Source organism: Psammomys obesus, unplaced genomic scaffold (assembly GCF_907164565.1).
Source record: "Psammomys obesus unplaced genomic scaffold, mPsaObe1.curated_primary_1811, whole genome shotgun sequence".
Taxonomy (NCBI): Eukaryota; Metazoa; Chordata; class Mammalia; order Rodentia; family Muridae; genus Psammomys; species Psammomys obesus.
Window position 1 is genome coordinate 5,000,659 of NW_026596143.1, and position 21,828 is coordinate 5,022,486.

At 42.2% G+C, this 21,828-nt stretch overlaps 1 protein-coding gene across 3 annotated transcripts in view; it reads left to right on the top strand.

Moving 5' to 3' along the window:
* The first annotated feature begins 3,823 nt into the window (after positions 1–3,823).
* Nrg1 (neuregulin 1) overlaps positions 3,824–21,828 on the top strand; it is a 192,368-nt gene continuing 174,363 nt past the window's right edge. For all 3 annotated transcript variants that reach the window (XM_055593338.1, XM_055593337.1, XM_055593340.1), the window contains exon 1: positions 3,824–4,284. In XM_055593338.1, the coding sequence (XP_055449313.1) occupies positions 4,185–4,284 (100 nt within the window). In that variant the 5' untranslated portion in view covers positions 3,824–4,184. The remainder of the gene's footprint in view (positions 4,285–21,828) is intronic.

Consider the following 21,828-nt stretch of genomic DNA (forward strand, 5'->3'; position numbering starts at 1 on the left):
CCACCTCAAATTTATATTTCTATATTTGCGTTGTTTTCCTTCAAAAATTTCCCCAAATTTTATGAGCTACAGGCTTTAGAAAATTTATCTAGCCTCGCTGAATTGGATAATTTGGGGTTTTTTTGTTTTGTTTTGTTTTTGTTTTTATGTGTTTCTCCCAAGATTTTAGTTTTATGTGAACCAGGGCAAATATTTGAGTTCTTCCACTGTTTCCTATTTCTTCAGAAAATGCTTGGTAAATGAATGAATCACACAGATTTGGACTTGATTCTGGGGGGAGTAAAGATTAACTCATGTGTTATTGACATCAACGCTGTCACAAAGATTTTCAAAAGTAATCTTTGTTTAAATTACCTTGTTGCTTTATTTTAAAAAGCAAAAAGTACCCACAGAGTTTCAAGTTTATCATTCCTGTCAGGAATATGCGTTTTGCGAAAATGAAATAATGTTAGTTCTTTTTCATTTTTTTTTTTTCTTGGATTAGAATCCAAAGGAATGTATTCAAGGAGCTTTGTAGATTTTACAAGTTCTGGACTTGGGGAGTGGCATGCATGCAGAAACGGGAGGGAGGGTGGGATCAGGAGGGGAGGAGAGAGGGGCTTATTGGGGGATACAAAATGAATAAAGTGTAATTAATTAAAAAAAAGCAAGTCTTCATGAAGAAAGCTGCAAAGGTACACAATGGAATTTCTCAAAACTGCTGTCTTATGTGTGGTCTACAGTTCACGTTTCTTTATTTCTCAAGGTGATTATGCAATTTTCTACTCATCTGCCAGGTGACATATGTTGACATTTTGATGTATAGGCTGAGATCGGACCAGCCATGAATGATACCTGCTCTAAGAGGTGAACAATACAAAACAAATCCGTTAAGTCACAAAGTTATCTCCTTTTGAAATTTTTGGATTGAGGTTAACATTTAATATATCATATTTAACTAATTATTATTTTTTTTAATGGACTCTCACTTGAATCAAAGTACGGTCTTAGGAGCCCTGGTGGTTCTCACACCTTCTCCTCCAAAGTTCAGAGATTACAAGATGAATCATTCTCATACCTGGTTTTACAGTTTTTAAAAGGAACACTTTTCTTTTTTCAGTCTATAAGTAAGTTCCGAAGTATTTTTGAAAACACCAAAACATTTCATTTGCCGCTTACTGACCACGGACATGAATAATTTAAGGACGATTTCGAGGTCTTGACAAATCTCATAAATATTTTAGCTATCAAAGAAATCGATTTTTTTTTTTTGTTAATCTTTCAGTTGGTTGTAAATAATGTAGTAAATAAACTCACAAAATTAACACAAAACAACATAAAGGCTCCTGAACAATACAGTCGAAAAAAAGTGACTCTGCTTTGAATTTCATGCTGATTTTAGCTGGAGTTGGCAATTGGGCCTATTTCAAAGGAGCAGCCTTACCATTCAAGTGACACTCTACCATGTCTTGAAATTTCCTTCAACACCTACTCCTGCAACTCATCTCACCCACTTCTCCTCCTCTTCCAAGTTAAAAAAAAAAAAATCAGGTAATGCTAAGTCATACTTACTTCCTCATCATATTAATCCATTCCTCACTCCTACAGTTTCCATGGGAACGATGCTACTGTTTCATTTGGAAGGTACTGGAGCTTCAGTTATCTTCCTTGGTCCTTTCAGTTGTGAAGGTTTGGGAACTATCTCAATGGCTCCCATTCAAACAGGAAAAAAAAAAGGTTACAAAGTACATTCTCCTTTATCCTTATGGAGACATTCCTGTTTATATGGTGTTCTGGGAAGTAAAGTATGTAGACCCCCCCAAAAAGAGACAGAAGGTAGTGTTCCCATAGGCTTGGGTTTTTATTATTTGGGAAGATCTTACTTTTTTTTTTTTTTTTAATTCCAAAATGTAAGTTTGCTTTCAGTCCTTGGACTGTAAAATGCTGGTGTTTGACAAGATGTGGTTAGGAAATCTCAACTGTCACACTGCCTCCTAAGTACCCTCATGAAATGACTGGGTTTCTGCCTTCAGTGGCTGGCTGCCCCTGGCTGGCAGAGCAGTGGCCCCTCCTGGGAAAGTGGAGTTATTTCAGTCAGCACTGGGGTCCACCTTCTTTCCACTCCGTGGACAGCCGCCGTGCCATTCACAGAGTCACAATCTTTCCTCGGATTCTGCTGTTTGTTGGAAGGCTAACAGGATGTCTGGACACCAAACATTTAAGAGCCAAGAATGACGCCAGTACTGTTGAGGTATCTAACAATTACACCCACCCATCATAGAGTGTGATTCTTACTCCAGCACGAACTAGTGTAGAATAAAATGCTTCTGAAGACAATTTAAAACGAGTATGTTTTTGCGCGTCTCCCTCCCCACCTATGTATGAAAGGTGTACTCCAGATTTCACCTTTATTTAGATGGTAGCAGCGGGAGTGCACAGAGGAAGCTGTTGACAGTGGTGGGTCAGTTAGCATTAACTCCAGGAAGTGAAGAGGAAGGGTCAAGCCCCTCGGACACAGTGGGGTAGCTGTAGAATATTGATCTGATCGTTGCTGTGAACCGCTTCTCTGTGCCTTGGTAAATGAGCAGTCTAAGTTGGCCACATCTGTGGTGTGATGATGACAGCGTCTCTACATGGAAACTGTTGTGAATAACTCCCTGGTTCGGATTACTCTGGCTTTTGACTTTTGTCCTTTGAAGCAGAATTTCAGGTTTATTCTTATTTGTTTGTTTGTTTATTGTTTATTTATTTGAGATTTCACCGCTCTTTTGAGTTCTCCATCAGAGGGAAGATACATAAGAATTCTCTCGCAGTTCCCAGAAAGTCTAATGGGGGGGGGGGCGCACCTTGTGCGTGTGTGTGTGTGTGTGTGTGTGTGTGTGACAGAGAGAGAGAGAGAGAACTGGCATTAATAAACTATGGCTCTGAACTTCACCATAGTTCTACCGTCCCAACTCACTCCCCACCTCGAGGATGAGCCCCCCTCAGATGTTACTGTCAGTGGTGAGCCATGGCTCATCAGTTCCTTTGGAAAACAGGTTTAGCAAGAGAATCTGTGCTTAGAATAGGCTGGAATATTTTAAAAGCGAATTTGGAGATGGGAAATGCAACAAGCACGCTATTAAGCCCACGGAGGAAGACACATGCTCAAATGGCAGATGTACGAAATAAAGCGCAAGCTGTTCATACTTGAAGTTCATAGAACCCTTCCTAGGTGCCTCAAACTCCCCTCCGCTTTCGCCCTTCATGCCAGGGGAAAGCTTCCCTAAAATGAGGGAGGGAGGGAGCGAGGGAGGGGGGAAGACAGAGAGAGAGAGAAAACTCTGAACCCTTCTGGAAAATTGCAACTGTTCCTCTCCCCGCCTTGGGCTCCAGATCTCCAGAGCCTTCCTTGTGGGGCAGGTACCGCGGTGGCAAACTTTTCTCCATCTCGCTCCACATTTCAAGGTTTAGATCAGCCCCGCAGACTGTCAAGAACGGCCAGGGTCCCTTCTTGACCTCTCTCCCCTGCTCGGTTCCGTCCGGCGGTGGCTGCGGCGTTGTCAGCGCAGCTTCCAGCGACCCCTGTCGGGAGTTCCCGGCAGAAGCCGCGCTCGGCCGCCCCTAGCCAGGCCGGGCTGCCAGAAGAAAGGGGCTGAGCCGCGTTCGCCCAGCTCAGGCTCCTCCCGATGGCGTGTCTGCGCCTCGGGGGTGGGGGTGTGGTGGGGAAGAGGGAGGGGGCGAGAGGAGGGGAGGGTGCGAAGGAGGCGCCTGCGTCCAACCTGCGGGCAATTGAAAAAGAGCCGGTTAGGACTTCCCCAAAACTTGTGGGAACTCCGGGCTGCGCGTACGGCAGGAGCGGAGCGGAGCGGAGCGGAGCGCAGCGGCGGCGGCTGCCGGGAGATGCGAGAGCAAACCCGACCGTGATCACCTTTCCCTCCCCGGGCTGTAAGGGAGCGAGACAGGCCACCGCAGCGAGGCCAAGCCGGAGCCGGCAGCGGCAGGACCCGGGACCCCAGAGCAGCCCCGAGCCACCCGAGACGGAGCACACGCTCCAGGTGATCGAGTCCACGCCGCTCCCCGCAAGCGACAGGCGACACCCCCGCGCAGCCCCGCCACTCGCTCTGTCCTCCGGGGACAAACTTTTCTCCAAGCCCTTGGACCAAACTTGTCCGCGCGTCACCGTCGCCCAGCGGGGTCCGCGCAGAGCGCTCATCTTCGGCGAGATGGCTGAGCGCAAAGAAGGCAGAGGCAAGGGGAAAGGCAAGAAGAAGGACCGGGGATCCCGCGGGAAGCCCGCGACCGGCGAGGGCGACCCCAGCCCAGGTGAGTGCCAGCCGCTCCGCAGTTCCCAGGCGGGGGCCTTGCCCGGTCCTGTGCGTCCCCGCGCAGCGCTCTCGGAGCCCGGTCCGGTCCCCACGGTGCCCTGCGGGGGCCACCTCCACCTGGCGCCCGCGCTCCGCGCGCTCCGCGAGCCTGGCCGTCCCGCCCGGGCTCTTTCGGGTCCGCCGGGCGCCGCGCTCTCGGGCCGAGCTCTCGGGCCCCGGGTCGGTAGCGGAGCCCAGCCCGAGAGCGCGGCTCCTAGTGCGTGATCCCTCCCGACTGCGGGTGCCCTGCGGCGGGAGGGCTTTGCGCGGGTCCCGCCTGCCCTCTAGCGAGGGAAGCGGGAACGGGCGCGGGGTCCCGGAGCCTGCGCCCCGCCGCCGCGTGGACCCCGGCGGCGCAGATGGTGGTCGGGCAAAGGGCGGCGTGGGCTCCCGGGCGTCGGCGCGGTGGGCGGGGGGAAGCGCTGCACAGCCGCCGTGCGAGCCGAGCTTCGCCCTGATTGCGCGCCGCGGTAGGGAAACCTAGAGCAGCTGAGAGGGATTCCTAAAGGTCAGCGAAGCACGCAGAACCCGGCCGGGTGCCAAGGGGCAGGTCGGCTCTGAATAAATTTGGCTTTAGCGGTTGTAGTTTTTCAGGGCTAACCTGATAAACTTTGCTAGTTTAGTCTCCCAAGAGATGTCAGAAAGCAACAATTTACCCGAATTTCTGATCCCCATTAGTTACCGGTTATATATATATATCTATAGAATGGGGGTAAAAAAAGGAGTTAAGGCTTATTTTTTAAAGCGATCCTCAATCCACCGTCAGAGTGCAACGCAAGTGACAGTGTCACGCTAGGTATCTGTAGGAAAGGCTAATGCACTGAGGAGGCATGAAGGGTCGCGGGTGGGCGCCTTGTTTAGGAGGCGCTAAACGGGTGCTGAAGTGGGTGGAGCTTGAGAGGGTCTCTACCCGCCCTCTGCACTCGCCAAACGTTGATCTGGATGTTTGGCGTCTCTTCGAGCATTCCCAGCACACCTTAGGAAGTACTTGTGGGGAATTAACCACACTTGTGCAGGCTGTGCCTAGGGAAGATAAGCAGAGGATCTGCTCCGTGCAGGAAGAAAACAAACGGCATTTTCTCAGTACACTCCTCCGGTTCACTCAGCATTTCAGAACCTGGTTTGTTGGCAGAGACCCTAAGCAAGGTTTAGAACGAAACAGAAACTGAACAGAGAGTAATTGTTTAGCCACTGGCCGTTCTTGTGCCTGCGTAAAAGGCACCGCTGATCAGTTTCACCTTAATTACCCCTCGTGAGCCTTCCTGAAGGTAGAGTGATGTTTCCCTAATACTGCCTATTTTGGAGATTAACTATAACATTGCACTTAACAAATTATGAAATGGGGAGCTGGATTAATGTCATCACGGTTAAGACTTAAAGAGCTATTTTGTTTCCTTTGTCACTACTGGTGACTTTTTTTTTCTCTCTCCAGAAGTTTGTACGGGCTGGTTAGATCAGTAGTTCTCAAGCTGTGGGTGGAAGCCACTTTGGGGTTTGCAGGGGTTGTCTAAGACCAGTGGAAAACAGAGATGTTTACATGGCGCCTCATAACTGTAGCAGAATTAGCAGTTATGAAGTAGCAACAAATGATTTTACGGTTGGGGTCACCCCAGCATGAGGGACAGACTTACAGGGCCGCAGCGTTAGGAAGATTGAGGACCACTATCTTAGATGCTCTCCTGAGTTAAGATGGTGGTCTGACTGGGGTCCCTTTCAGTAGCAGGTTTACCGCTCAGCAAGGGTTCAAGTCTACAGCACACTTCAGCTTGTTTTAGGGAAGGCAGTGGTTCAGGTGGGGAGAGGTTAGGGGTCTCCCTGCTGTGTGCAGCCCTGGCTCATGTCTCACGATGATCTCGTGCTCTTAGAGAACTATAGAGCTTCCTTGATGGCTCCCATTTGTTTCTGTAGTCCCACAGCTGTGACTCCCTCTAAACCAGACACACTGATTAAGCGATATGGGTTTCCCCCCCATTTTCCCAGAAAAATTGGGATGAAGCTGTCTGTAGGCTGAATTTTAGCATATTTGTTTCCTGTCACAGTATGATTTTTACTTTTGGACAGAGAAATGTTTTACCCCCTCCAGAAGACTTTTTCCCCCCACCTTTAGGATACTGCCAACAGATTAAACCAGATTAAAGAGTATTTTTGATTCGCAGATGGTCACCTTGAAATTTGTGTTTATGTAGAAGCTCAGTGCATTAGATAGTCTGATTTAGGAACCAGTGTTTCTGTCTTTGCTTTGTCACCTTTCCTTCCAATGGTAAGTGCCAGTCTGGTTTTCCTTATTGAAGAAGACAGTAGCTAACAGCCAAGGTAATGTGTGTGTAGGGGGATGGGGGGTGGGGCTGGGGGGTGGAGTCCACACTCTTTCTGGCTCTTTTCTTCCACCCTGTGTCTCTGCAGAATCACCAACAGCCTTCACACTTGCCAGGTAGCCAACTTTAGGATTTACAAGGACAACCATCTCTTGAGTTGTTCCTGTGTCTGCGACCTTCAGTACCAAACGTCATCCTTTCCTTCAAACAGCCACTGAAGTGCTCTGAGCGTCCCTGGTGATGCCTGTGCAATGAGGCCTCTGTGGATGTCACAGCATCAGCTCCGCAACAGCTGAGATAACTGAGTATACTAACCCCTGCTGTGCATTTTATCTTAGTCATAGGTAGAAACCCATCTGTTGGTGGGAGCTCTTCAGGGGAAAACACCTCTAAACTGCGTATGACAGGTCTGTCCTAGATGCCTGGCTATGTTTCCTTATCATCTGCATTTTGATATGCTTAACAAATACTGAATGGCACACTCTTGGGGCCACAGATATTTAGTAGAATTATCTATTCTGTATTAATGGCTATCATAGGTCCCATGCCCTAGATGTCACTGATTTGTTTTTTCTTCTTTGTGCAAAATGAGCAACCTCAGCGAAATCATGGGCTTTGTGTCACAGATCCATGTATCAAGGGCCCCATAATGTCCTGAGCCTCCTGCAAGCTGGACCTCCCAGATCTTGCCTCTGAGTGATTCATTCAGTTTAGTATTTTCCTTTAGAAGCCTGAATTACAAAACCAGTTTTTCTTTTTATTCTGTCAATTTACCAGTTGACTTTGGACCTTCCTTGAGATTGCTGATGTTCTTCTTCTTCCCAACAGTATTCTTTTTGTTATTGTTTTGATTCTTAAGTGACCTGTAACAAAACTGTTATCATGCCTAGTTCAGATCTGGAACTATTATGCACTAGTTCATGGCTGGCGAAAGAGGTATTTGTGAGTGGAAAACTTAAGAAACTTAGTATCCCAAATAGACACAGGCTGTACATGCCTCAAATGATATCACCCACCTGTTCCCTTCACTAAATGGCTCCAAAGGCTGAAGTGCCTGTAAACATTCTTGGAAATAAAGTACCCTGTCACTAACAGGGCAGTCTGTGTTTACAGAACAAAAAGGAATGTCCAGTGATCTGTTTCAACCTGGTTACTCGTAACTGCTTACATTATGTAATTATTAAAAACATGAAAGATTGTTTACAGAACAAAATAGGACTTGTTATGAACAACTAAAATAGGAGGACTGTGGGAAGGAAGCTTGGATACTGTTTTAATATATACAGAGTGATGAAGTGGTACTAATGAAAGAATGAGAAAAATATATATGTGCATACATATATATGCACGTATATATGTATAGATAGATCTATATGATATATATATAATCAGAAAAGTCTTGGACAATTGTGTGAACTTTAAATATATCCCCAATATCCTCAATCCTTTTCTATTCAGAGTAATGGTGATTGCTGTTATTTATAGATAATGTTAATGTTCCAGGCATGTAATGTAATACACACATTGTATGTTATGTGATTTTTAGAACAAAACACAAAAGTGTCTTAATGTTAAGCAGCATGCCCCTAGCCCTTAGTTCTCCAGAAAGACTGCTCGGATTTAAACTCTGGCATCATCAAACACCCATTAGCTGTAAATTCCTGGGAAAGTTACTTAATCTTTCTGAGCCTAGGTTTCCTTTTTTTGTACAGTGAAGATAATTTCCAACTCTCTGGAGTGTGAACAAGATAACCCAGGAAAGCATGCTGACTATTACCCAAGCCAGTAAATACAAGCTTTCTTTATCAGATTGCTCAAGGAAGGAATTGTTTGCAAGGATATGTGACAGAATTTTCAGAATTTACCTTTTATGGGAAGGAAAGCCCAGGGCTGACCTCAGATTAGAGTGGGTAGTAAGTATTAATATGTACTACCTGTAAAGATAGAGAAGACGGGAGCACGTCAAGGTTCATAGCTGCATGTATGTATTATGAAAACATTGCCCAGCTCAATCTAAATATTGAAAGTAGAGTGAGGTGCAACAGGATTTTATCTGGCAGGAAAATGTTGAGGTTTCAAGCTGCAAGATTTTGAAACCCGATTCCTTTTCTGGCAATGCTTTAGGAGTTACTATTTAAACCTCCTTTAGTCATACAGAATATGTAGTCTTCTCTCTTGGGACTTGTGTCAATTACTGCTACTAAAACACAAAGTATGAATCAACACGTCCTTTGCTATCTTTTCATCAGAGGTAATGACATATTGCCAGCAAAGTTCATGGACCCTAGTACAGGTATTTTCGAAATAAAAGCAAAACGAAGAATACAATACATTCACCTTTTTCACTATGTCTGTTCCTCTTCCCTTACTAGAATGGCTATATGCCATGTTTCAGGTTGTAGAAATAGAAATGATTCTTACCAGATCTTTTTTTTTTTTAAACCAAGGTAACAATTGAATTTAACAGTATTGATTGTTTACTGGGTTTTGTCACGAGAGAAGAAATCACACCAAGGGCCAGTATTCTGGGGAAGTTATCAGTTTGCTCCAGGAAGTAGTAGCTGCACTCCTCTGGGTTAGTTAACCCTCAACCTCTTTCCCTTGCCCAACAGAAGAAAGAAAACCAAGCATTAAATCATGTTGCTTTACTTCATTTTAACCAAGGGAAAATATACCTATGAAGTATAATTTTAACATACATACAGCAACTTTCCCTAAAGGAACAGCTGGCATTTCTGTTCCATCCTAATTCTGTTTGTATCTGCGTGAGTTTTAGTTGACAGAAATGAAAGAACAAAAAGCAAGCTACCAGAATACCAATAGATGTCAGTGTTTGTTGCTTTAGAAGATGTGAGGTGTTAGGGATGAAAAAAAAATACACAGCTTAATTCATTCTCTTTATTAAACATGAACCTAGTTACTTTTAAACGCTTGATGACTTAGAGTACACTTTTGTTTTCAAAACTACATTTTGCTAGTGAAAAAAAAATCACATTTAAATCTATTGCTTCTAAATACTAAAAATACCTTGCAAGCATGAAGACCTCAATTTGGTCTCCGGGATCATTTTAAACAAAAGAAAACAAAACAAAAAAACATGGTGGTGTCTGAGTGTAATTATGGCACTGGGAAGGAAGAAACAGGCAGGTCTAGGGGCTTTCTGGCTAGCCAGCATAGCCTATTTGGCAAGTTCCAGGCCAGTGAGAGACTCTTAAAATTTTTTGTATGGCCTGTGAGGACTGACTTTTGTCCTGCACACACCTGCCCATACATGTGTGTGCTTTCCTGTACACACAGGATTAAGAACAAACACGGTGCCTCTGTGTTAAGTTCCCACAAGAATTCAGAATGTAGGTAGAAAGCTTGCTGATCAAAGCTTTTGGAAAATGAAGTAGCAAAGTGATTTGAGAATTTTGTGGCACATCAGTTGGATTTCTCCTGTATTTCAGACTGTAAGTTATGCCCACTTTTCATGTCTCCTTAGTGACCAATAGTCAAGATATTTTTAAGTCTGCAGGGAAGACTAGAAGCAGGGAAGGGAAGCAGGCTAGATATTCATTGTTTTTCTTCTCTCTTCTTCTTACAAGAGACACCTTCCTCTGGCCTCCAGAGGGTGCTCTGAGAGCATTGTACTGCTTTTCCCCAAAGACTTCTGCCTTTTTTCTCTTTCAGTTTTCGCAGTATTCTGGGCAATATAGTAAAATGAGCAGTGTCTTGATTTGATCTAGGTAAGCTGATTTGGATTGATTTTTTTCCCCCTCCCCTCAGCTAAACAGAAGCTCCAATACCTTAAGATTTTTGAGTCGGAATATTTTCAGCCATTATAGTGCTGGTGCTTATCAGCTTCATTTGGCTAGATTCTCATGGCACCTTTTCCCACAGAGCCAAACATCTGTAGGATCATTCTAGACACCTCCTACCTGGTTAGATGCAAGTGGTATTGGTGAGGAAGTTTAGACGTATTTAACAGTTTCACCCTGGCCTTCGTTGGGCACTTCTGTGGGAAGGCACGCCCGTTGAACAAAAAGTGCTCGCCAATAGGCTTGTTTCTGTGTCTACATCAGACCCTGAGACTTATTATCCTATTGGGGAATGCTGCTTTGACATGCACACATCTGAAAACAGGTTAGTTCCCGAGGATGGAGGGCTGATGGCCGTATTAGCACCGACCTATAACTCCTGTTACTTACGGTTCTACTATTCACAGTCTTTATGGTTGTGAGCCTAACCTTTAATGGCTGAGCTACCTCTCTAGCCCACATTCACAAATTTTAAAGATTTGTTTTTGTTTTTTATTTATGTCTGTGTATGTCTGTGTATGTGCACTTGGGGTGTAGGTGCCAGTGGAGGCCAAGAGAGGGCATCAGGTTCCTTGGAACAGGACTTAGGGGTGTTTGTAAACTGCCCAATGTGAGTACCCGGGACCAAACTCAGGAAGCTGCTTTAACCTCTCAGGCTTCATTTCAGCCTGATTCACTTCACTTCATGATTTATTTCACCCCATATTGGCCACCTCTGTCATGATTTCCATATTCATAATTTCCTTTTATAAAGTGTTTATAGTTTATGTTGCTTCTTGATGGAAAAAAAATATTACTAATAGGAACAGCCTTTGCTCTGCCACAGTGCCCAATGTTTTCCACTCACAGCTTCAATGGGAAGGCAGCTGCCTGGTCTGGGCAGCTGTGCAGATATAGTATAATGCTGTTGGAATCAGGATATGTTATTAGGACTGTCAGTTTTACAGGTCATGCATAGCTGATTACCCCAAATGTCATAGAGTTCAATATGAGCTTTTCTTTTTTTTGTAAATTGACTTTATGCTTTAAATATTATTTTAAACAATATAGTGATAATAATTTTGGAAATATCTCAGAGGTTAGCAATCTAATAGGATTAAAGTCATGTATAAATGCTACACTAGGGAATAATTGAAATAGCATTTTTATGGTTGGTAGATTAGGTTCCCCAGATAGCCACAAAGGATGAAGTCAGTGTAAAGTTAGAGGGCTGGGCAACTAGCAATTTTTACATGGAGAAAAAAAGTAGCATTTTTGACTGTGAAGTATAAGTCTTACTTGACTTATTTACATTTTTTTTAATGCAGAGTATCTTAGTTACCAGGTTTCTACAGAGAAATAGCTAGAGCTGTGATGACTGCTAAATAAATACAGGCTTTATTTTAGTGAATAATATGAAACCATAAAAGCCCTTCACCACAATACCACCTTTGAAAAAAATTTTTTTAATATTTATTATTTACCTTGCATCCTGATTGCCCCTCCTCTCTTCCCAGTTTCCCCTCACAGACCCCTCCTACCATTCTTTCCTTTGGGGGAGGTCCCCCAATGGTACCAACTAGTCCTGGCACATTATGTTACTGCAGGACTAGGCACATCTTTTCCCACTGACAAGGCAGACAAGGCAGCCTGGTTAAGAGGACCAGATCCAGAAAGAGGCATTAGAATCAGAAAGGGCCCCTATTCCAGTTGTTGGGGGAATCCACAGGAAGACCAAGCCACACATCTGCTACATATGTGCAGGTGGCTCCATGACTAGTCCATGTATGCTCTTTGGTTGTTGGTTCAGTCTCTATGAGCCCCCATGGGCCCAGGTTAGTTGACTCTGTAGGTCTCGTGGTGTCCTTGACTCCTTCAGCTTCCTCAACTATTCTCCCAACTCTTCCATAAGACTCCCCAAGCTCTGTCTAATGTTTGGCTGTCGTTTTCTGCATCTGTTTCCATCAGCTGCTGGGTGAAGTCTATCAGAGGAGTGACACTAGGCTCCAGTCTATAAGCATAGCAGAGTAACATTAATACTTCTCTCCCACGGGATGGATCTTAAGTAGGGCTGTCTTTGGTTGGTCACTTCTGCAATCTTGGCTCAGTCTTTGTCCCTGAACATCTTGTAGGCAGCACAAATTTGGGGCCAAAAATTTTGTGGGTGGGTTGGCCAACACTACCTTTTAAAAGAACTTTGTTTGGTGAGACAGGGTTTTCTCGGTAGCACTGTCTGGCCTGGACTTGTGTGCAGACCAAGCTGGCTTCAAACTCACCGAGATGGCCTGGCTCTGCTTTTCCAGTGCTGGTAATAAGGGTGTGCCTGTTTCAACTCCTTTTCACACTGTTACATCAGATTGGGTTTTCTTGTACTGTCAACACACAGCATGTTTCCTGATGTTTATAGATAGTTATATATTCTTTAAAATACATTTGTTCAACTTTATGTGTATGTGTGTGCCACAGGGTATCCATGTGCATTCCATGTATGTAGGGGCCTTTAGAAGGTAGACGAAACACCATATTCCTTGGAACTGGAGTTACAGATGGTTGTGAGCTGAATGTAGGTGCTGGGAACTAAACCTGGGTCCTCTACAGGAACAAAACTGCGTTCTTAACCACCGAACCATCTCTCCATCCCCATAGTACTTATATTTCTATAGGACGACTATATTTATAAATTCAAAACTCAGGTAAAGCCAGTTTTAAGAATACATTTTGTGATTATAAGTCATCATACACAAAAACGTCTCAATTTTAGAGACTGAAGTTACATCTTATAGGAAAGCGGAATATCTTTAGTAATTCCATAGTGAATCTAAAGCTAATCATTGCATGGAACATCTACTTTCCAATTCCGAGAGCTTGGGCTGTCGCTCAGTCCTCGAGCACTTGCCTAAATTCTAATTTTGATTACTCTTTTCCAATAAAGCACACTCTATAACTACATAGTGAAATGTTTTGAATATTAACTCTCATATTAAGGAACTCAAAAATTGAAAGTTGAAATATTTACACATTTCATAACTTTTGTAACTTAATGTTTCAGTCTGGTTTGATATAAAAGTTGAATATTGGCTATTTTTAGAAAAAATTTTTTTATTTAAACGGGACCTATTTTTATTTAATCTGTATGTGGGAGTGCCTGAATGGATGTATATTTACCACATGCAGGCCTGATGCCTCTGGAGGCTGAAAGAGGCTGTGTGGCCTCCTGGAGCTAGAGTATGCCACCTGATGTGGGTGCTGGAAACGGAACCTGCTCCTCTACACGAACAGCAAGTGTTCTTGACCACTGAGCGTCTCTAGCCTAACCCCCTTACAGAGTCTCCACAGGAAGAATATCCCATACTGGTTTAAGGAAGTCACTCAAAAACTTGCCCAGTCCCAAACTGTTGGCATCTCGGCGGCCCTCTCCGCGGTTAGAATGGGCAGTCTGGAGCCATAGAACATTGCTTAGTGTTGTACACTTTCACTATCGATTACATTTTCATTCAGTTATCCTACACACACAGCAAGAAGGCAAGTTGAAGGAAAGTGCCTTTTCGTCTAATTCACTCTTTCTCATGAGTTAATTAGAATTATGGGATCTTGTTTTTAAAAGGCTCCCAATTTCATACCTGCCAAGGTTTGTTTCACTCAGTTGTTCCGTCATGCTAGGCGAGTGCTCTATCACTGAGCTACATCCCCAGCTGTTTCATAGGTCACTTACTTTGGGATTTTCACTTGGCTATAGTAATAGGAAATTGCAGCTAATATATAAGTCCACAAGAAGCACATCCAAAGAGTAGGAGGCATCAGATAAAACGCATTTACTAGAAAACTGTCGTTCACAAGAGTGCTTTCTTTTATTGAGACAAGTGCATATGCTATTATGTAATGTTACATTAATTTTTTTTTCTCTTTTCAAGTTTGTCTGTACTTGGAAAGTTTTCCATTTGTGACTGATGGTGACATTTCTTCCCTGACTCTCTAGGTTCCTTGGGCTTTCTTTAAGCCATTGTGAGGACAATCAGGAATTGGTCATGTTCTTTAATAATAATGTAGGCTTCAAACTAAGAGAACTTATTTTGGATACGACACCGTATCATTTAGTAGCCACTTTGTGATTATTTGTATTAAATTTAACAGACTGTTATAAGACTTTTCTTGCACTTTCCCTTTTATTTTCCATCCTCTGCCCATTTCTAACTTGGAGGGTTTACTTTCTTCATATGAGTTAGTACTGCATTAAAGATTATGGTTGATAAACAAAAGGACTGCATGTCTTCATTTTTTTTTTAATCTTGGCATGCAGATTTCTGGATACCAGCCATTTGTAAGCTCAGCTGGGGTCAATATTAGGCTAAGATGTGAACCTGCATTCAGCAGTTCAGATGGAATCCAGGAAAGGACATTTTAAACCATCATTTAATGACTGTTTAATGACATTTAATTTTAGTTTGAATGATGTTCATGCTAAACAATGTAGTTTTATATCTCTCCAAATCCATTAGAGTGAAAGAAGTATGAATGATATTTCTCTTTGTCTATTTATTTATTAATTTATTAAGTTATTTATTTATTTATCTAATTATCTATTTATTTATTTATTATTTTTGTGTATGTATTTTGGCAGTTGTGAATGAGCAAACTCTTGCTACCATGTGTGATGTGTGCAGGGGACAAATTGAGGAATTTGGCTCTTTCTCAATCACGTGGGTTCTGGTGCTCTAGCCTAGGTTGTCAGTCATGGTAGCGTGTAGCTAGCACCTTTTCTCCATGAGCCATCATGCAGGTTTCTACATTTTGAACTCACATGTTCTCAAAAATCTCCCTAAAAAGGATATTCTTGGGTTCATATTCCCGTGTGACACTTAGGACACTTAGGACAGTTTGATCCAGTCTTGTCCACCCAAGGACAGTATTGACTCGTGGCCTCAATCTAGAGCTCAGTAGGTCTTTATCTTCTTCCAAATTCATCTGTCCCGGTTCCCTTACAGTAAAGCTCTCCCACTTGAATGTGTCCACTAACATGAAACAATCTAAATAAAACAATCTTGAAGTGTTCCTGTGGGTGCGAACATGTGCACGCGAATGTAGTGCTGGGAATCGAACTCGCGGCCTTGAGTTAGGAGTTTTGCTCTAGCCCCCATGATTCGTGTCATTGAGTCCAACCTGGCAGCGTGGGCCTGTCATCCATTTACTCAGAAGGCTGAGGCGGGAGCATTCCGTATTAAAGTGTCTGTGTGATACACAGAGTTGAATTCAATGTCCACTTAGACCTTGTCTCAAAATTAAAAGTAAAAAGAGGGCTACCCTCTCCTAGTCCAATATTTTTATCTTTGTGTACAGTGCATTGCAGAACATCACATCGTGAACATCTGGCTCCGAACAGTGCCCATCAGATGTTTCAGGGACACATCAGTGGTCATCTGGCTTGCAGATTGACAAGGATTTTATTGAGCATTCGAACAGAACAGTGATCAATGGAAAGGGCCCAGGTCTGTCTCTGATTGCTTCGTGTGAGTCCAGTCCTGACCCCTCCGTACCATGACTCCGTTAGTGATCAAGGTCTGTAGGCCTCGCTGTCCACTTTACACATGTGGACAGTAATCTATGAGACTCATGTGGCAGTCCTGAGGTTAAGGCTTTACATTGTGCTTGATGTAGAACCAAGATTAAAATGCCAGTTTTATTTACATTACTAATTTTATGAATAAAACATACTAAGTATTTTTCAATCCTCTAAGTATATTCTTACTTCATTCGGTTACCAGTGTCTACCCAAGTTTAAGCCCACACGAGATAACTTTATTAACAGCTTATATCTTTTTACGGGGTCTTTTCTATAGAGATTTTTGGTAAGTAATTGTGCTAGCACCACTTACTAAATAAATTTTTTGGCAAATTTTTTGAAACTTGGAATATTGGTGAGGGTTGTATATAAATATATAGTATCTACGTACAAAGGACAGCCGGGGAGTCTTAACTTGAGTTGCAGGCTGAACCTCAGAGTGCAGAAATAAACTCCTTTGCAGGCAGTACACTGGTGGGCTTAATGGCGCTGCAGGGTGTCCTACTGCATTTCACTTTATTATTTAAACGCTTGTGAAATGGATACGTGAACACTGTTTCTACATTACTCCTGCCCCTCCGCCTCCACCTCCAGCTCTTCCCTTGTTCCACCTCTCCCTCCCTAATTCCTGACTGCTTCTCTAGTCATTGTTAAAAATATACGTGCATATACAGGTATTTGCACACACTTATGCCATGTTCTGCTCCATTTAGTGCTGGTTCGTATGGACATGTGTCCAGGGCTGACCACTTATGATTGTGTAAGCTACGTGGGACTTGACTCTTGGAGGAAACTGATTTTCCCTCCAGCTGCCATTGACCCCCTATAGCTCGTCATCCTGTTATGTGTTTTACGTACATGCACCCATATTCTCAGTCTTTCAAAACATATGCCCGTTTCTCCTTACATGTGATGCTTCCATTCATCACTTCCCTTGTTTGAAGTCAAGAATAGTGTTTGGGTCACAGCCTTGATTACAGTGCCTACAGTGCCTGTGTATGGGTTTGCAGAATAAATGAATGAAACTAATATGTATGATTATATATGCATTGCTATATGTATCATATATGTGTATATATGGATATAGATGTATGTATGTACTACTGTAGACTATTTTCAGAAATAAAAGGATAAATTATTATATTTTGTGAATTGATTTGATAGGCATTTTATTCTGTTATGAGACATAGTATTTTCATTGCCTTAAGTAGCTTTTTATTCGTGAAGTACGTACAGTCTAATTTTGTCACTATGTATCAGGTCTGCTTTTATATATTTTAGTATATTCTGTACTTTCAAGCAATAGTGAAATAGAAATATCATGTTGATACTAAACATAGCATTTCACTGTCAAAATTTTTGATGAATTCTCCACTCAGAAGTTTTATTTCTTATTTTTTTTTTTTTTTAGTTTTGAGATTGTATTTTAGTTAGAACATTTCACTCTTCCCTTTTCTCCCCCCACCAAACCTTCCCAAATACTCCTCTACACTCTCTTTCAAATTTGTACCATCTTTTTTTCATCAGTTGTTACCACATGCATGCATTTTTTAATAACTAAGAAAGGGAGGTACTGCATTGAAGCCCATGAGATGCTAGATTTTTATAAACCCCTATAATTTCAGTAATACTGAATATTATTACCATCTATTTCTGGGAGAAAATATTGAAGGCTTATATATTGTCCTCAGAAGGATTAGATAAAATACAGATTATGACTTGTTGTGAGGTCACCTTGCCCTAGACTTGGACTCCTCCCTGAGGTAATGGCTTATGCATTATCCACTTTGGGAAAGAGTTATACTTACAGGAATTATGGAAATGAGCTGGTGGGTTTGTCAGGAGAAAACCAATTATTTGAATACTGAGTTGAATGGGAAATGAAATACATGCTTTTCCATATATTAAATTCAATAGGAATGGGAGACTTATGTCTTGAGGGTTTGATTTTTTTTTAAAGCACATTGATTACATTGTGTTTTCCCAGTTTTCCTCCATCTAACAGAAAGAGAAGTATCTGTAGAAAATAATTACTTATTATATTTTGATATTTGGGAGAGAAATAATACATTTTAAGTGTTGTATGTATTATATGTATAGTCAGTCAAAAAAGACTATGCTCCATTTCTGGAAGGCAAGAGAGACAGATGCCAGCCCCTATCTCAGGGAATGAGCAGAAGCTAAGGAACAGAGGGAGAGAGTGCCCGATTCATGGTCTCCAGACCTGATGGACATAAGACCTTCTGCAAGACAAGGGCCTCTAACTTGGGCAGTGAACAAGCAAAGGCATGTGACTTCCACAGTGTTCTGCCTCTTACAGAATAAATATGGATAATTAGATTATTTTTTTACCAGTTTCCTCCCCATGAAAGCCTTACTTCTGCTTTTTGAGAAAGCATCCACATTATGTAAAGGGAAAGACGTTTTCAGTGTTGACTCCATTCTTCCTCATGGACAGGGGCAGAAAGAGAAGAAAGCCACCCATTTCAGGATAAACATATAGTAAGTAGTCTGGAGATGGTACTCTACAGAGGCTGAATGCCATTGATTTGACTCTGGTCTCACAGGATATGGATTAAGACATGCTGTTTGGGAAAACATGAAGGTGTATGTGCCTCTGACATGAGAGGGCCCAACCAAGAGAGTACCTGAATGAGGCCTTTGCAAATTGCTGCTAATTTTAACCCAGGCACCACACTGGTACTCGTGTTTGTGCAGTTCCACAGCCAGATGCCATAGCTTCTCTTGCTCAAGATACAGATGAATCAAGAAAACAGTTCGTCTCCCCCAGTTTGTCTCCCCCAAATTCTCACAAGACAGAGACAGCTTTGAAAGATCCCCAGTGTTTTGCCAGTACTATTAATATTAGTTAACTATAAAAATTTCCCGTGGAGCTCTTATATGAATCTAGCATTTGATATTGCATGGAGCAGTTCTTTGTTGAACATTTTCCTGGTAAGTTAAACAAAGAATACACATCGGATTGTCCCGTATCAGGGCACTTTTGTCACTAAAAGCTTCTTTTTATTGTCACTGATGGCTTTATGGAAAAAAAATCTTTCACATTATCCTGAGAAATAATTTAGGTTCTAAGTAGCAATTTGTTTTATGCTCAACCACGTCGTTACATGCTTTTTATGGTCATAAGTTTTCTTTACACTTAGCTTCAAAAGCTATCGGTAGGGCTTAAAGTCTAGGGTAGCTCAGTGATGGAATGCTCAGTTGCCTGGATTTGATCCCAGGACCATGAAACAAGAGTGTTAATAACCACAATTAACAGTCATAATTGACAAGAACTGCTTTCTAAGGTGGTAGGTTTACTTTTCTTTACTATTGCTTTTTTTTATGATTATTCATTGAAATGATATTTCAGAGCTTGTATGAATTCTGAACTACTAAACCAGACATTAACACATGCAAATAACTCAGCAGTCCCATTTAGAAGAACTTTGAGTGTTTTGGGGTGCATACTTTGGTATCTTATATCTCCACCATTTTTAGTGGAGGTTGCTATTTTCCCAGAACTAAGTCTTCCTCATACAGTTGGATGTCACCAGAGGCCAGTTTGGAGCTGGGGACACACTCTAAAGTGTAGAATTGTTAGTGGCCCACGTAGAACTGTCCATTATGATGGAAGTTTGGCTATTATGTTACTCTCAGTTAACTAGAAAACAACAGTGCAGATCAGCAGGCTCTAAACCGACCAGTCATTATTTCTGTGGTTTAAATTTTCACAATTTATTTAAAAGCTCTCAGTTAGTATTAATGAGGGCTTAATTATTCTGCCCAATGAATAGGAACTAGGAGGATTTTTTTCAGTCTAAAAGTCTTATTCATCCTAAAATATTGTTGTTCCATTTTATGTTAAGCATTCAGCGGCAGCTAAGAACTTAAGAAGACAGATGCAGTGTAAGAAGTTAATCGTCATAGAGTACTTTCACCATTGCCTGAACCTAATGTTTGCTATGTTATCACTTTGACATATAAATATATAAGCAATCATTCCTAGCAAATGAAGCAATCTTAATATTAAAATCTCTGTTGTAGAGTTAACATCAACTGTCAGCTTGACACACCTGAAAATAGGGCCCCTCAGTTGAAGAATAGCCTCCGTTGCCTTGGCCTGTGAGCCTATGTGTCAGGCATTGTCTTAACTGCTGACTAATGGAGAAGGGCCCAGCACACTGTGGCCAGTGCCATCCTGGGCAGGTGGGTCTGGACTGTATAAGCAAGCAGGCTGAGAAAGTCCTGGGGAGCAAGCCAAGCAGTGCTCCTCCGTGGCCTCTGCATCAGCTCCTGCCTCCAGATTCCTGACTTGGTGTTCCCTGGTGATGGCAAATACACTCTTTCCTGCCCAAGATGTTTTTGGTTGTTTTTTTTTTTTTGGTTTTTCCCATATCAATACATAAACAAACTAGCACACTGCTTAAATATGAAGGTCCTGGGCTTTGATAAAACTCAGTGTTAGAGCTGGAAAGGTACTCTCAGTAGTCACCTGCTTGAATTACTACTACTGTTGTTATAATAACTATATAATAACAGTATTATTATTATTATTATTATTATTATTATTATTATTATTATTACTATTACCATTTTAGATAACAGAAACCTTCTGGTACAAGAACATGGGTCCCAGAACTAGAATCCAGATCTTTGGATTTAAGTATAGAGATTTTATTTATTACAGTTTTAAGACTAAGATTAATTCTGGATATGAATTCAACTCACTTTCTAGGAGATTGGGCATATTAGGCTTCTAGAAAGAGGCAAGCATTTTTGTGTCATTAAGAAAGGCTTGGGAGATATGGTTGCAAGGATTTTTCATTTTGTTTTGTTTTTGTTCTGTTTTGGCTTTTTTTGAGACAGGGTTTCTTCATGCAATAGCCCTGTCTATCCTGGACTGTCTTTATAGACCAGGCTGGACTTGAACTCACAGAGATCCACCTGCCTCTGCCTCCTGAGCACTGGGATTAAAGACATGCACCACCATACGCAGCATGGTTGATAGGATTTTATTTTAATACCTGCAGTAAATGTGAGTCAGCTAAATCTTTATATCACTATGTTCCTTATTACAGTGTCTTACACAAAGCAGTAAGTTCCATCTGAAAGGTGACTGCTGAAGCCATCATGTCACAACACAGAAGATGATGGTGTTAGGAGCGTGCTGGTGAATGGGATTTCTAGGCGATGTACAAGTGAGCTGCCACAGTGCTCTGAGAGTCCTTCATGGAGGAGACCTGAGGAGTGAGAAAGAGTGTCTGATCGTGCTGTAGATGCTCTTTGTCAGAAGCAGTATCTTCATCCAAAAGGGCCAAGAGCCTTTGTACCCAGACATCTACTCAGATACTGAGTCACTCTTGGGAATGTTAGCCACTGACCAGCCACTGCTGACTGTGACATTTTACTACCTACAACCCAGAGGGCAGAGACCTTGTTCTCTACTGCTGGCTTTGCAGGGTACAAGTTCAGTTTTCATGGGGAGAATTTATTATTCATTTAGTTAGTTACTGCTACCACAATTACTGTGCTGTTGTTCTCCGTGTTGTTATTGTTATTGCTATTGCTATTATTATTGCTATTGTTATAGGAGCTTAGTAGAGAGGAGAGATGCAGTATACTTACGGGATGATTATTTACTTCTGGTCGTTATTTATAGGATTTGGCTAATATACTGAAAATAAAATGAAGCCTCAGCATAGTGTGGGTTTTGTCTGGGCATCAAATGGAATTTTCCGAAGGAATGGAGGGAATAAGCCTTCAGATTGGAACTTCACAGGAGAATGCCACTCCGTAGGTTGTAGCACAGGGAGGAGCTTTGCCTTGAGGATAATGCAGCTCCTTTGAGG